The sequence below is a fragment of the Mauremys mutica genome, chromosome 4 (genome assembly GCF_020497125.1).
Source record: "Mauremys mutica isolate MM-2020 ecotype Southern chromosome 4, ASM2049712v1, whole genome shotgun sequence".
NCBI lineage: Eukaryota > Metazoa > Chordata > Testudines > Geoemydidae > Mauremys > Mauremys mutica.
In genome coordinates, this window is record NC_059075.1 from 32454865 (window position 1) to 32471707 (window position 16843).

At 42.6% G+C, this 16843-nt stretch overlaps 1 protein-coding gene across 3 annotated transcripts in view; it reads left to right on the forward strand.

Annotated features, from left to right (window-relative positions):
- EFCAB11 (EF-hand calcium binding domain 11) overlaps positions 1-16843 on the forward strand; it is a 105237-nt gene that overhangs the window by 27766 nt on the left and 60628 nt on the right. Inside the window, exon 6 of one of the 3 annotated variants that reach the window (XM_045013972.1) lies at positions 2591-2779. The exons of the other annotated variants lie outside the window; for them this stretch is intronic. Coding sequence (XP_044869907.1) covers positions 2591-2666 — 76 coding nt within the window. The 3' untranslated portion in view covers positions 2667-2779. Of the gene's footprint in view, positions 1-2590; positions 2780-16843 lie in introns of those variants that run through there. 3 annotated transcript variants of the gene reach the window in all.

Here is a 16843-nt window from a genome sequence, read left to right on the forward strand (position 1 = left end):
ACAAAAATATTGCCCTGAGGTAAAAGTGCTCTAAAGATTATATTTGTTTAGGAACCAAAGCCTCCTTCTGATATATTCCCTTGAAATTAATCAGTGGGCCCGATCCTGCAGCCTTTACAAGAGTAAGGAATACAAACCAAGGACCATTAATTTTACTAATAACAGTGGCATACGGTTATGCATAAGTAGGCCAGTTCATAAATAATTAATAATAAAGGGAAGGGGAATGCTCCATTTGGGAGAGTTATTTCATAAGAAATAGATCCCTTAATGGATTTTCGTTAAGAATTTTTCTTGGGTTTTATTGTTTGGTTTGTATTTGTTGTTTTTTTATGGTTAGGGCCATGAGCTTGAATGGATAACACCAGAGTGGCAATTTAGTGTTGGAAAGCAAATCAAAGCTTTGAAAGTGCCTTTGCAGGAGAAGGATGATGCTTCACTTGATGGAGGTCATAGATAGTCAAGTCAAACTACCTTCCTCAATTATTTGTGTAGAAAAATTAAAAATGCACTTTAGTGGACAGAAAAACTGTTATAAGTAAATAAGTAAACCTACTCCAATTTAAGATGCAATCTTGGAAATATAGGTTTTAAACAGATACTGTCTAGTGCCTAAATCTTTTCCTCTTCTGCATTCCAGTCCTGCAAACACTCACTCACAGTCTTAACTTAAAACATGTGGGTTAGGTCCATTGAAGTGAGGAGGAGTACTTGCATGCTTAAAATTACGTGTATGCAGGATTGGGATCCAGGAATGCAATTCATGTGCAAATGTATGTATATAGTCCTGCGTATATGCATCAACTGCATCTGAAAAATTAGGTATGTTTCTTCCTATGTAGGAATATGCCATTACAAAAAATGGACCTTAAACTTTTGAAAACTACACACCTGGACTAAAAACATTACTTAAATGAAGTGCTTAGATATTTTCTACTTCTGTGTCCTTCTCTTATTTTAGAGACCATTTACTTCACATAGGGTAAGCCTATAGAATAGCCTTTATAATGTATAAATATAGCATTCATAAAATATGCCAAATTGACAGCTTTGGAGATTGAATTATTATTTATAAACAACTAGTGTGGGTTTCCTCTCTTTCCCCTGATAGTGTCTCAGTTCTGAAAGGGATCATCTCTAAGAGTGAAAGGATTGTTTGAGACTTATGACAATTCAGTCCATGGTCTCTTTTACTGGGACTACCAACTAGCATGTTCATTATTTTCTGTTGCATTAGCTGTTGGTATGATATAGCTTCTGTCCACTGGGAATTAGACTCCGGACCACCAGACTCATCTTACTTAGACTACTAAGCAATTATTAGACAGCAAAAACTGTTGGTCACAATCATCCAATACTAGGTTGAACCACTGACCTGGAGTGGAAGGCTTAGGGTGACCAGAAGCAAATATGAAAAATGGGAATGGGGGTGGGGGATAATAGTAGCCTATATTTAAAAAAAAAAAAAAAAAAAAAAAAAAAGACCCAAAAATCAGGACTGTCCCTGTAAAATCGGGACATCTGGTCACCCTAGGAAGGCTTCAAATACTCCATTAGCTCCCTCAGAATATTCCCATTTTTATTGAAATTAGAGTTAGTTCCACATTTAGGGTAAAAGATTACCAGTATCCTCTAAAATGTACCTTTTATTGAAAGTGTAATCTGTCCTAGATATTTTGCTAGCCCAGGAGAGTATAGTATAGACTCAAGAAGGCAATTACGGATGGAATTTTTCACTTATTCCTAATGATTAACCTAAAGAGTTGCAGTTTATTTGTATTATAGTAGCACCTAGAAGCCTGAATCAAAATCCAGACCCTCATTGTGCTAGGTGCTGTACTAACAGACAGTAAGACAGTCCTTGCCTTGGAGAGTTTATGATCGAAGTAGACAAAACAGGTAAAGGGTGGAGGGGTAGCCTTATAATCCCACTTTTAAAGATGGGAGACAGAGGCACAGAGAAATTAAATTACTTGCCCATTGTTACAAAAGAAATCTGTGGAAGAGTCCAGAATTGAACCACCTCTCCTGAATCCTTATCCAGTGCTTTAACCGAAACAACAACCTTTCTTGTTCTGTTTGGAATTAGAAATCAACTTTCTACAAGTGTATTATTCTCTAATATGTCTCTAATGTTTACATTATGTTCTGACGCTTGCTGTCTCTGTATCTCTGCTGCAAATTGAGAAAGCTGCCTTAGAAAGTACAATATGATTGGTAAGAGGATACCATAATACTTCATGCTAACAACACTTAATTGAATTAATGCCTAGTTAAAAAAATTGGTGAAAGGGCTTGTACTTTGTTTTTGACATCACATATTAAGTCATTACATAGTGTAATAAACATGCTTAAACTCATTGTCAGTATGTACTAGCACAGTACAGTATGCACTAGATAATTACAGTTTTCTCTATCCTTCTTTCATTTGGTCCTAGGTATTTTATTTTAATTAAGAATAAAATATAGGTAAAAGTACACAAACTGTACATGTGTTCTAGTAATCTTTATATTCAGAAAATTGTCAAGTTTTTTAAAAGTATGCATGTTGCTGTCTTACTGGTATTTTTGTTTTTATTACATTTTTCAGAATCAGAATATTTCCCTCAGGAGACAAAAAAAGGGAATGCCACTCACCCCCAAAATCTAGAAAATGTGGCTTCTGAAGCCATAAGAGGAAGCCAATTAAAATGTTCTTTCCTAGAGCCTTTGATAAGTTGTACTGAATACCTTCAAAAAGTTTGACAAATGGAGGATTTTGCCCTTGATTCAGCCCTGAGATGACCAGATTGATTTAAAATAAACAAACAAAAAAAACCTTTAGACCCTTAGATTCTCTTTCATATCTAGGAGACAAAAAACTGGATTCCATTCTGAAGTAATAGCATGATGACTTAGAGAGGTTTCAGTACAACCCTAAATTCTTTCTGTTAATCCCAAAAGTTTAAAATCTAAGACTTCCTAAAATCTCTCTTCCGTCAGACAAAAGAGAGAGACTAGCACACTTGCTTGGATGGTAGAAGCACTTTGGGGAGCTGACCAGCTAAATGGTCGTAGTTGAAAAAGAGAATGTGGCACATCCTTCAACTAGAGGGGGAAGGATGTGAGCTATGTTTCTATATCTCTTCAACAACTGGTACCAGGACTCACAGTCATAATTCATTCAGACAATGCCCAGGTCTTGGGATATTCACACTGGAAGAGCAAAAGTCTATGCGCCAAAGCAAAGATTCTTGTGTATTGGCCAGAATTTAATTACTGTTATAATATCACGCAGAGACCTAAATCAGGAATGGGGCCTCATCATGCTAAATGTTGGCTCTGCCCAATGGAGATTTACAGTCTAAGATATTTCTCTCCCTTATAAGTAGTTTTTCTGATGTGGGTCCTCAGAAATCAAGTTGATTAGCTGACCAGGATATGGCAGGATTCACTCAAGTGAATGAGAACTGTTTGACTTAATGTGCTGCAAGTGAAGACCTGTAAACCTTGAATTTTTTATTTGAGCCAACTAAAAAGTCCACAGGTTTCATGCCAGTTCTGGTAACTGTCTCTTGCTATAGATTTTTTTTTTTCCTTAACCCACTGCATTCAAAAATGTGGGAGATATATGGTTCTCATGCATAACTTCAATGTGGCTTCAGTGGACTTGGTACAAAGATCTTCTGCTAACCCTGTAGCTGAGGATTCCACTTTCTCTTGATCGAAGGCCCAGCAAAGTGCCCTCATTCAGAAAAGCTTTTTTCTGATAATTTACAGGCACTCCATGTGAGACCTGGGTCTTTCATTAGCACCATCCTTGAGAGTGGACACAAGCTCCCTTTTTGTGTCTGTGTCTTACGAAAATGACCTCTCCACAAGAAGGCTTTGATTGTCTCCATTTTAGATTTCTTTCAGTCATGCCTACATCGGGATCTAGCATCTCCTATCTTTAAAGTCCAGATCTGTGTACTAGTGGCAGTAAGGTGGAAGGTGAATTGATTCATAGTGGGTTCTTATTTACGTTGTAAAAAAAATTGTCAAGGCAATCTGTCAACCAGCCAGTGATTCCTTTTTGGAATCTTGAAATTTTCTGTTTTACCCTCCTTCATCCTATTCCTTTGAATTTATGACTGTCATCATTTTCCTTCCTCCTCTATCTTCCTCAATCTGTGATAAGGAAGAAACTTCCTTGAATGGATAAATTGTTCTGTAACTTGTCCCTTATATGGTTTCTTGCTCCTTTCTTTGAAGCATCTGATACTTAGGGCTGCCAACTTTCTAATCGCACAAAACCAAACACTCCTGCCTCGCCGCTTCTCCGAGGCCATGCCCCCGCCCCACCCCTTCTCTGAGGCCACACCCCTGCTTGCTCCATCCCCCTCTCCATAACTCACTCTGTCCAACCCTCATTCACTTTCACTGGGCTGGGGCAGGGGGTTGGAGTGCGGGAGGGGGGTGAGGACTCTGGCTGGAGGTGTGGGCTCTGGGGTGGGGCCAGAGATGAGTGGTTTGGAGTACAGGAGGGGGCTCTGGGCAGGGGCCAAGGTGTTCAGAGTGCAGGAGAGGGTGTGGGATCCAGCTGGGGGTGTGGACTCTGGGGTGGGGCCGAGGGTGAGGAGTTTTGGGTGTAGGAGGGGGCTGGGACAGGGGGTTAGAGGGTGCGGGCTCCAGGAGGGAGTTTGGGTGCAGGAGGGAACTCCAGGCTGGGACAGGGGGTTGGGGTGTGGGAGAGGGTTCAGGGTACAGGGTGCCAGCGGCACTTACCATAGCTCCCGGGAAGCACCCGCCAGGTTCCTTCAGCCCCTAAACACATGGGTCTCCGCACCCTGCCCTCACGCCCACAGCCGCTGCCCCCGCAGCTCCCATTGGTCACGGTTCCCAGTCAGTGGGAGCTGTGGAGCCAGCCCTCAGGGCGGGGGCAGCATGTGGAGCCTCCTTGTTTGTCGCCCATCATCTAGGGGCTGCCGGGACCTGGCGGCCGCTTCCGGGAGCTACGCAGAGCCAGGGCAGGTAGGGAGCTTGCCTTAGTCCCTGGCCCCCCGCTGTGCCACCGACCAGACTTTTAACAACCCGGTTGGCAGTGCCAACTGAAGCCACCAGGGTCTCTTTTCGATTGGGCATTCTGGTTGAAAACCGGATGCCTGGAACCCTACTGATACAGAGCACTAAGAGACAGGGTTCCAGACAACATGGATTACTGGTGTGATCTGGTGTGGCGCAGCCCATATTCCTGAACAGTAACAGCCTGTCTGGTTTACTCAGTTCTCTGTTAGGGCTTTATATTTGTGAAAAATTCCTTATTACAGTTCCTGGATTTATTCTCAAATGAGGCTTATCATTCCTTCTTAAATAGGAAATGTCCCTGTCCAGTTTCTGTTCTAAACCTAAGAATTGTATAATCTCACTTCACTCCAATCTTTACCTTCTCTGTGCATCAAATGCAGACTCTTTTAGATAAATTCAGTTTTTTCCTCCTCTTTTTTTATCAGTCTGACAGGATCCCCAAAAGATACAGATGTATTGGTTTGTCATTGCCTGACACTTCATGTCTCAAACTGACTTAGGCAGATGGACATCCAGCTTGTTTTACTTTGAAAGTCCATTCTGCCAGCTCTCTGGCTGCTTATTAGGCAGAATTAGGAGGAGTGGAGCTTCTGCTTGAAATTATGTACAGCCCCCTCCCTTTGTTCCTTACATGCATTTACAAGGTACTATAGAGATGATGTCACTGTCAACACATGCTTCCTTTCACAAAGGGGTGATGACTGTTGTTTCACTGTGGAATTTTTTGCTTCTCTGTTAATATTAAGGGCCAGTGGGCAGCAGCACTGGTGCTTAGAGCACATTTCTCCAGATGTCCAGGTTGCTGAATGACTCAGAAGCAGAAAGGGAGATTTTTGCCTGTCTGTACATTTCTCTGAACAAACATTCTGGAATCCACAAAGACCTGTTAGCAATGTAATATTGTGTAGGGTCCCCTCCTCCTCAAAAAAGATGTCTGAGTTATCAGTCAAATGTTCACAAAGTTTAGTTAAGCTATTTTGAGTCTTTTAAGAGCTAGGAAAGAATTAATCTAGAAACTGCTTCCTAAACCAACCAAACGGGAAGCCCAGCTGGATTGGCAGACTTCAAAATCAGTGACTTGTGTGTCTGCCTCTTGAAAGGATGTTGTCAGGATTCTGGAGATAGGTGGCATCCAGGGCCAGTGCAAGGAAGTTTCGCGCCCTAGGTGAAACCTCCACCTTGCGCCACACACCCCACACCCAGCTAACCCCGCCCCCCCCACGGCAGCTAACCCAGCCTCCTCGCCCAGGGAGCCCCGCCCCGCTCAGCAGCTACCCTCCCCCTTTGCAGCTAACCCTGCCCAGGGAGACACCCCCTACCTGCAGTAGCTAACTCTGCCCGTGGAGACACACTCCTCTCCCCCCCCCCCCGGAAGTTAACCCCGCCTGGGGAGCCTGCCCCAGCTCACCTCGGCTCCGCCTCCTCTGCTGAGCACGCCGGCGTCGCTCTAATTCTCCTCCCCTCCCAGGCTTGTGGCGCCGATTGGAGGAGAATTAGAGTGGGGGCTGTGTGTTCAGCGGAGGAGGCAGAGTGGAGGTGATCTGGGGCCAGGAGCGGTTCCCCTGTGCGCCCCCCCCTCGTTACTGCGGGCGGCCCTCCCCGTGCCCCAGCTCACCTTCACTTCACCTCGCCTGAGCGGGCTTTTAGGTGCCCCCAGCCACTAGGCGTCCTAGGCGGCCACCTAATTTGCCTAAATGGTTGCACTGGCCCTGGTGGCATCTCAAAGTGCAGTGGCCCAACTGAAAGGTGAAGTTGCATACTTGGGGTCCATACAGATGCAGATAAAGATTGCATTTTATCTCACCTAAATCAGAATAGGCAAAGGCAACCCTGGATGGCACCAGCTCCTTCGGAGAATCTCATTGGTCCACATTGTTGAATAGATAACTTATAGGACCTTTATTTACGGGTAGGGAAAATCTGTCAAATTCTTTCTTGGCTTTCTTAGAAGTCTTTTTTTCCAAGATGTACAATCTCCTTTCGGTCACTTTGCTGTAGATCTGTGACCAAACTGAATGCCATACTCCAGTTGCAGTCTCACCAATGCTAAATTGTGGGAAATAACTAACTCTCCTAAATTTGCCTGGGGTATTTCTGCTTACAAAAGCAAATATATTAATCTATAAGTCTTGCATTATAGACTCATTTTCAGTTTTTAATGTGGTATATTCCTAGTATGTATGCATTGTCATAGTAGAGTCTCCCATTTTGTGTTTGTTCCTTAATTATGAACTTCTGGTATTGGTAACCATTTTTTGGAATCATGGAATTTCAGACTCACTTTCTCTAAAAAATGGAATATGACTCAGCAACTCTTGGTGTCATGACTGATGGCTTTTGGTTCCTCCTGCTTATTGTAATCGACATGATCTGTTGATTCAGCTAATAAATACTGAGCTGGCTTTCCTTACACTTCTAAATTGCAAACTTGTAGCAAATTCTTTCCTTCCTTCTAATGGTATTTACCTGCCAGCTATTCTAACAAGTACACATCTACCCCGCTATTACTCTGTCCTTGGGAGCCAAAAAATCTTACCGTGTTATAGGTGAAACCGTGTTATATTGAACTTGCTTTGATCCGTCGGATCGCACAGCCCCCCACCCCTGCCGGAGCGCTGCTTTACCGCGTTATATCCGAATTCGTGTTATATCAGGGTAGAGGTGTTAGTATAAATATGGTGAATATACTGTATGTTATGCCAAAATGCAATGTTATTTCTCTACATAAATTAGCAAATACAAATATATATGCAGCATTCATTCTGCTTATATGTAAATACATAGGCTGTGACTGGGATTTTTCACCATGAATGTTATTTAATAAAAGCAGATAATGAATGCATGCTGAAAAGTCATAACTTCGTAATTTTTAACAATTTAAATGTAATCTAAATTGGTTTTGATGTCACGTGTTAAAGAATATCAGCTGTCTGCACTTTTTATTGCTAGCTTCTAAACGTTGGAAGGTTAATAAATCCTTCAAACTACGGTACCTTTTTAATACTGACAAACTGAGCCTCATAATAAACACTTAAAATGGACTCTATCTGAAGTCAGTCTAGTGAAAAAGGTCAATGAAGGGTCACTGATGCATTTAATTAACAAGCATATAAATTAGCTAATTTGTTCTCCAGCCCACACCTATTTTCTGTTGTTGTTTTCAAGTTGATTTCAGTGGATGTGCATTAGATTTATTGCTTGTATGTGAGAGTATAGCACAATTCTGTTTTGAAGCCTGTTCCCTTCATTTCATACTCTCATAACTTCCTAAAACATTGGCCTGTGTGGCTGGAAATTTTCCAGTTTTCTCTTCTTGCGGTGAATTTTCTTGTGCAAGTGCTGACTGACACACATCCTTCCATAGTGCAGGAAAACAACAACAATCTTACCTTATGTGCTATCATAAAAAAACATTTTAAAATCTGCTAAGGAATGCTGGGGATTGTAACTATTGAGTGCAGACAGGTAGTGCTTCTGAGACTCAAAGATCAGAAATTAGTCCTTCTGATCATTGATTCAGCACCAGACTTAGAAAAGTTTACTTGTCATGAAAAAAATTGTACTAGTCTATCAAATGTTTCTCTGTGCTGAGAAGTTATGTAAGTTTGGAGTTTTTAAGGTTGGATGTAATCTAATTTCTCTCTTCCATTTTTTTTTTTAATACTAGTAGTCTAAATCCTGAATAGTTTCACAGAACTTTGAGAAAGGTTTAGCTCTGTCCCTCAGCTATGATATTCCCTGACAACACACAGGGACCTGCCCACAATCCAAACACAATATTGCAGACCTGATGACTACACAGTTTCAATCAGTAGTGTGGGTATGGAAGGTGTCTAAAATCCTTTCAACAGTGTAAATTGAAACCATGTAATAACCAGGTCTTCTGATTAATTTGTAGCATAGTCATGCCATTGGTTATACATTATGCACGTACTTCTGATTTAGTACCTACATATTCCATTGCTTATTTTAGAATTTGCCTAGCCCTGCTATTTAATTCTATACCATTTACATCTTCATTTCTTGACCTGAACTGTTGTGTACTACATCATAGCTCTTTTAAATATCTACTGTGTTCTTCCCAAGATGGGGCTTTACCTTCTTCATAGGTATAGTTAAATCAGCTTTTCTGCTCTGCATTAAGTGGGAATTCGTAGAATCATAAAATCATAGAAGATTAGGGTTGGAAGAGACTTAAGGAGGTCCTCTAGTCCAACCCCCTGCTCAAAGCAGGACCAATCCCAACTAAATCATCCCAGCCAGGGCTTTGTGAAGCTGGGCCTTAAAAACCTCTAAGGATGGAGATTTGGCCACCTCCCTAGGTAACCCATTCCAATGCTTCACCACCCTCCTATTGAAATAGTTTTTCCTAATATCCAACCTAGACCTCTCACACTACAACTTGAGACCATTGCTCCTTATTCTGTCATCTGCCACCACTGAGAGCAGCCTAGCTCCTGCTTCTTTGGAACCCACGTTCAGGTAGTTGAAGGCTGCTATCAAATCCCCCCTCACTCTTCTACAGACTAAATAAGCCCAGTTCCCTCAGCCTCTCTTCATAAGTCATGTGCCCCAGCCCCCTAATCATTTTCATTGCCCTCCTCTGGACTCTCTCCAATTTATTCACATCCTTTTTGTAGAGAGAGGCCCAAAACTGGACACAATACTCCAGATGTGGCCTCACCAGTGCTGTATAGAGGGGAATAATCACTTTCCTCAATCTGCTGGCAATGGTCATACTAATACATCCCATTATGCCACTAGCCTTTTTGGAAACAAGGGCACAGTGTTGACTCATATCCAGTTTCTCATCCATTATAATCCCCAGGTCCTTTTCTGCAGAACTGCTGCTTAGTCGGTCGGTCCCCCGCCTGTAGCAGTGCATTGGATTCGCCGTCCAGGACTCTGTACTTGTCTTTGAACCTCATCAGATTTCTTTTGGCCCAATCCTCCATTTTGTCTAGGTCACTCTGGACCCTATCCCACCCTCCAGCGTATCTCCCTCTCCCCACAGCTTAGTGTCATCTGCGAACTTGCTGAGGATGCAATCCATCCCTTCATCCAGATAATCAAGGAAGATGTTGAACAAAACCAGCCACAGGATCAACCCCTAGGGCACTCTGCTTGATACTGGCTGCCAACTAGACATTGAGCTGTTGATCCCTACCCATTGAGCCTGATGATCTAGACAGCTTTCTGTCCACCTTATAGTCCATTCATCCAATTCATACTTCTTTAACTTGCTGTCAAGAATACTGTGGGAGACCGTTTCAAAGTCTTTGCTAAATTCAAGGTATATCATGTCCACCACTTTCCCCATATGCACAGAGCCAGTTATCTCATCATAGAAGGCATTCAGGTTGGTCAGGCATGACTTGCCCTTGGTGAATCCATGTTGACTGTTCCTGATCACCTTCTTTTCCTCCAAGTTCTTCAAAATGGATTCCTTGAGGACCTGTTCCATGATTTTTCCAGGGACTGAGGTGAGGCTGACAGGTTTGTAGTTCACTGGATTCTCCTTCTTCCCTTTTTTAAAGATGGTCACTATATTTGCCTTTTTCCAATCATCCAGGACCTCCCCCGATCACCACGAGTTTTCTAAGATAATGGCCAATGGCTCTGCAATCACATCAGCCAACTCCCTCAGCATCCTCAGATGCATTAGATCCAGTCCCATGGACTTGTGCATGTCCAGCTTCTATCCTCTGGGAGAAAGACAAACATGGCACATCCTGTGCAGGTCACAATAGCTGATCGCTCACTATCCATATTGTCTTCCTTTTAAGAGCCTCTTCAGATGTTGTATTTGCTGCTCACAGAAGCCTGAAAGGCAAAAACTCTGTGGGAAGGCAAACTCCCTCGGTTTACTTCTTCTCAGTTTGCAGCTGGCTGTTTTTTTGGGTTTTTTTTATAAGGCTGCTGGATCGAAGCAGTTGCCCCAGCTCAAAGCCTTCCCTCCAATCAACCACTCAAGGCCCACCTGCAACAAATAGCCACACAGTCAAACAGTCACACTTTTCAAACAAACACGCAGTCAAACAGTCCCTGCAACATATTCATACCGTAGGATACAGACCACTTTCCTCATTTCCCAGACTATATATTGTTTGTTCAAAATGTCACTATTGTGTATTTCACTACAAGGTAACTCAAAATGTTTTGAAAGAGATCATCTGTGTACTGATCTCTGAAACAAATTAAGGACAAGGTTCACTGAAGCAGACTTGAATATGGCCCCTTACACTGTAGTGTGGCTGCACCTGGGAAAGAACAGTTAGGGATACCACTGGCTACCCTTCTTGTGCTTTCCATTGAGCCGAGGAAGCAGCTTTGATTTTCACTGTGGAGGATCCTTAGAAGTCTTGTCAACAGAAGCTGCTGTGACCATGCTTTGAATCAGCACATTCCTCAGTAGGGTGACCAGATGTCCCAATTTGATTGGGACAGTCCCGATTTTTGGTTCTTTTTCTTATATAGTCTCCTATTACCCCCGTGCCCACGTCCTGATTTTTCACATTTGCTGTCTGGTCACCCTGTTCCTCAGTGACTATAGTCATAAAGTCTTCCAGGTCAGCACCCTCCACACCTTTCTGTCACCACAACTGTCCTCTGTCACAGCCTTGCAGCAGAGGAAGTGGACTGAATCCAATCCTAATATAGATAGTCAAAAAGAGGATATAATATGGAAAGAATATCATTAATGGCTATTTGAAATGTCTGTAGGAGGAGATAGAAAGATGCATATTTTTATAACTACTTTGCACTCATTCGGTCTGTCAACAGTCCCCCAAGTTTTCGCCAAGTGCATGTCAATCGTAGCAGCCTTCCTTTGCAAGAGACAGGTGCAGGTGTAGCCCTACCTCGATGACTGGCTGCTCAGGGGACACACCAGAGAGCCGGTGGAATCTGAGGTCTAGTTCGTCAGATCCACTTTCAAGAGACTGGGCCTTATCTCCGACCCAGAGAACAGAGTTAATTGGACATACTCAAGTCCCTCCAATGGTGGCTCGACCCTCAGATGGTCCCCTTCAACAGCTCCCAGTCCTCCTTGTCTCTGGTAATGGATGCATCAGCTCTTGTTTGGGGTGCACATTTGGGAGATCTACAAATGCAGGGCCTATGGTCTTGGGACAAGCTCTCTTTATATCAACAGCAAGGAGCTCTGGGCAGTTTAGCATGCCAAATTTTTAGGCCCGGCTGAAAGGCCAGTGCATGGCAGCGAGGACGGACAATACCCCTGCCATGTTTTACATCAACAAGCAGGGTGAAGCCTGTTCCTCCCTCCTGTGTCGAGAAGCCCTCAGGCTCTGGGAGTTCTGCCTAGCCCATTCCACTCACCTGGAAACATCCTGTCTCCTAGGGGCTTAGAACAACCTGGCAGACCACCTCAACAGATTGTTCCGCAATCACGAGTGGTCTGTGCATCCGGATGTCATACACTCCATCTTCCAAAAGTGGGGGTTTCCCCAAATCAGTCAGATGTTTTGCTCCTTCCAGAATCACAGTACGGGTTCGGTCATGGACACGTTTCTGCTATCCTGGGGAGACCGCCTGTTGTACACCTTTCCCCTATTCCCTCTGGTGCACAAGGTTTTTCTCAAGGTCCACAGGGACAGACTAGAGGTAATCCTGGTGGCCCTGGCATGGCTTTGACAACCCTGGTACACCACGCTCTTGGAACTGTCAGCAGATGCCCTGATTGCATTGCCACTCCACCTTGACCTGATCACTCAGGACCACGGCCGCCTGCTCTATCCAGACCTCAAGTCTCTCCGTTTCATGGCTTGGAAGCTTCATGGTTAAACCCCATGGAACTTCTGTGCTCGGAACCTGTAAGGGAGGTCCTACTTGGCAGCAGCAAACCATCCACCAGGGCCACTTATCTAGCTAAGTGGAAAAAGTTCACTTGTTGGTGTGCCCAGCATCATACCCCTCCAGTCCAGGTGCCTATACCACTCATCCTAGAGTACCTCCTACACCTAAAACAGGGCCTGGCAGCAGCATCCATCAAGGTACATCTCGCTGCTCTCTCAGCCTTCAACCCAGGAGTTTCTGGACGTATTTGCCAACCCCATGGTTAGACATTTTCTGAAGGACCTGTACCACCTCCATAAACATGTTAGGCAGCCAGTTCTTGCGTGGAACCTTAACTTGGTCATCTCCAAATGAATGGGGCCCCCGTTTGACCCGCTAGCAACTTGCTCCCTCCTCTATGTATCAGACACTGTAGCTTTTCTGGTCGCCATTACCTCAGCAAGAAGGGTGTCTGAGTTGAAGGCCCTCACCTCTGACCCACCTTACATTGTCTTCCACAAGGATAAAATGCAACTTAGGCCTCACCCGACCTTTCTTCCTAAGGTTGTGTCACATTTTCACACGAGTCAAGATGTATGCCTGCCTGTTTTCTTTCGTAAGCCTCATGCCAGTAACCGTGAGCAGAGGCTGCACTCTCTGGATGTTTGGCGGGCGCTGGCCTTCTACTATGAATGCACTAAGCCATTCAGAAAGTCGAACCAGCTATTTGTAACGGTGGCTGCCCAGGTGAGAGGACTCCAGGTATCATCGCAAAGAATATCTTCCTGGATCATGTCCTGCATCCGCACATGCTACGAGTTAGCCAGAATCCCAGCTCCGACACTTACGGCACACTCCACAAGGTCACAAGCCTCATCAGTGGCATTCCTGGCCCAAATCCCAATCCAAGAAATCTGCAGGACATTGGTGCATACGTTCACTTCTCATTATGCCATCGTGCAGCATGCTAGAGATGATGCAACTTTCGGCAGAGCAGTGCTCCAATCAGCAGTTCCATAACTCTGACCCCACCGCTTAGGTAAGGCTTGGGAGTCACCTAATTGGAATCAATATGAGCAATCGCTCGAAGAAGAAAGAACAGTTACTCACCTTCTTGAAACGGTTGTTCTTCGAGATATGTTGGTCATATCCATTCCAAATCCACCGGCCTTCTCCTCTGTTGGAGTAGCAGGCAAGAAGGAACTTAGGAGGTGCCAGGTCAGCAGGGGGCTCCAGAGCCAACCCGATGGGTGCTGCTAAGGGAAAAACTTCCTGATGACCGTGCATGTGGTGCTCACACACCTAATGTGTGTATTCCTCCCTTGGGGGAGGGATAGCTCAGTGGTTTGATCATTGGCCTACTAAACCCAGGGTTGAGAGTTCAGTCCTCGAGCGGGCCATTTAGGGACAGGGGTGGAAACCTGTCAGGGACAGTACTTGGTCCTGCTAGTGAAGGCAGGGGACTGGGCTCAATGACCTTTCAAGGTTCCTTCCAGTTCTATGAGAAAGGTATATCTCCATTTATTATTTAATTGGAATGGACATGAGCAACACATCTCGAAGAACAACAGTTACGAGAAGGTGAGTAACCATTCTTTCAGTTGCCAGTGTCATCCTTTGCACCAGGAGTGCCAGCCTTAATAGCCCCATTCTCTTCTTCTGCTCTTGACTCCACCCCAGCCTGTGCATGAAATATCCTTTTGCTGCCTGTTCTTATTCAAATGCCTTCTAAAGATTCCCTACTTCTACTTGTCCCACAAGAAATTAGTTGTTGTTGTTTTTAATTCCCCTGCTCTCCAAGTTTTGTAAGTGCATCCTGACAACTCTGTCCACTAGACAGTATTTTTTTCAGGGCAGGGATTGTCTTTGTGTATTTTTGTGCATCAAGCAAACTGCATTAAGTAATAAAATGAAGTGTCAGAGGCAAATATTAAAGATTATTTAAAAATTATTAAAGAAAACAAATGAGGAGGAGTATAGTTTCTCTAGGCAAAGGTTTGAAATAATGTAGAAATCATGAGTGAAATCAAATAGGATAAAGTAATGGAGGGTAATGGTACAAATGGGAAATAGCAAGTGTTCAAAGATAAATGAATGTATGTCCTAATGTTATGCATGTTGCTTAGCAACAAGCAGTAAAAATGTGGATGAACAAGTAAGAACAAAAAGTAATTAAAGGAAAGAAAGGCATATGCATGGTACAGTATAATAATCAGGTAGAGGGGGAAAATATGAGAAAAGCAAAGAAGAAGAATAAAAAATAGATTTCAAAGAAGGTTAAGATTAAAAAATGGTCTCATGTTTATCTGTGTCGTCTGATTCAGTTTTTGCATAATATTAGGACAAACAGGTATCAACTTGCAGAAATGTATAATACCTAAACATGCACTGAGTATAAAAGAAAAATGTATAGAAGAAAAAGAAAAAGCAATAAGCAGAGCACTACCATAACAAGAGTTTATCTGCAACATAGAATTAACACAGCTTTTAAAAAATCCCAGTCACATGGAAAATGAGTAGTTGAAATAATACCACTGTCTTTAGGCAGAAATCCAACTTGCCCATAGCCTCTGTCTCTGAATCACTTCTGCGAAGAGCATGTTCTTGTGGCTGCTTTCAAAGCTTCATTTCCAGTTTTTCACAGAGGCACAATTCCCTAGAGTATGGTGCTGCACTATACTGTATTCAAATATGATTATGAATTTATTGAGAGATTTGTGGTCAAAATGTATTAAAATAAATTCTTCTTGATGCTTTTTCATCTCACAGCCTTCTTGGGGAAAAAATACAGTATAGTACTGATATTCACTGAATCTTGCATGCGTGATAAATCCCTTTAAAAGAAGAATTGTCTTGTCACAGAAGTGGGAATCAGGAGAAATGGTTTCTATTCCTGGCACTGCCACAGGCCTCTGTTGTGCTCTTCAGCAAGTCACTTAACATCTAAGTGCCTCAGTTTCCTCACTGCTGAAATGGAGATAATTTTTACCAACCTCATAAGAGTGCTGTTATGTCATAATTATTAATGCTTGTACACTGAGATTCTCTGTTGGAACATGCTGTAGAAGTATTTTTATGCCAGCTATTACACGAGTCTTGCTTTTACAATGTTCATAATCTGTAAGTATTATAAAAAAATCAATAAACAGAAAGTTTTAAAAATATAGTAGGGTCGTCAAGCAATTAAAAAATTAATTGCAATTAATCATGCAATTTAAAAAATTGTGATTAACTGCATGATTAATCAAACTGTTAAACAATAATAGAATACCATGTATTTAAATATTTTTGGATATTTTCTACATTTTCAAATATATTGATTTCAATTACAACACAGAACACAGTGTACAGTGCTCATTTTATATTTATTTTTTATTACAAATATTTGTGCTGTAAAAAAAAACAAATTGTATTTTTTCAATTCACCTCAATCTTTTTATCATGAAAATTGAATTTACAAATGTAGAATTATGTACAAAAAATAACTGCATTCAAAAGTAAAACAATGTAAAACTTTAGAGCCTACAAGTCCACTCAGTCCTACTTGTTCAGTGAGTCAGTCAGACAAACAAGTTTGTTTACATTTGCAGGAGATAATACTGCCTGCTTTTGTTTACAATGTCCCCTGAAAGTGAAAACAGGTGTTCACATGTCACTATTGTAACCAGCATCGCAAGATATTTACGTGCCAGATGCATTAAAGATTCATATGTCCCTTCATGCTTCAACCACCATTCCAAAGGACATGCATCCATGCTAATGAAAGGTTCTCTCGATAACGATCCAAAGTAGTGCAGACCAACGCATGTTCACTTTCATCATCCGAGTCAGATATCATCAGCAGAAGGTTGATTTTTTTTTTTTTGGTGGTTCGCATTCTGTAGTTTCCACATCGAAGTGTTGCTCTTTTAAGACTTCCGAAACCATGCTCCACACCTCATTCTTCTCAGATTTTGGGAGGCACTTCAGATTCTTAAACCTTTGGTCAAGTGCTGTAGCTATC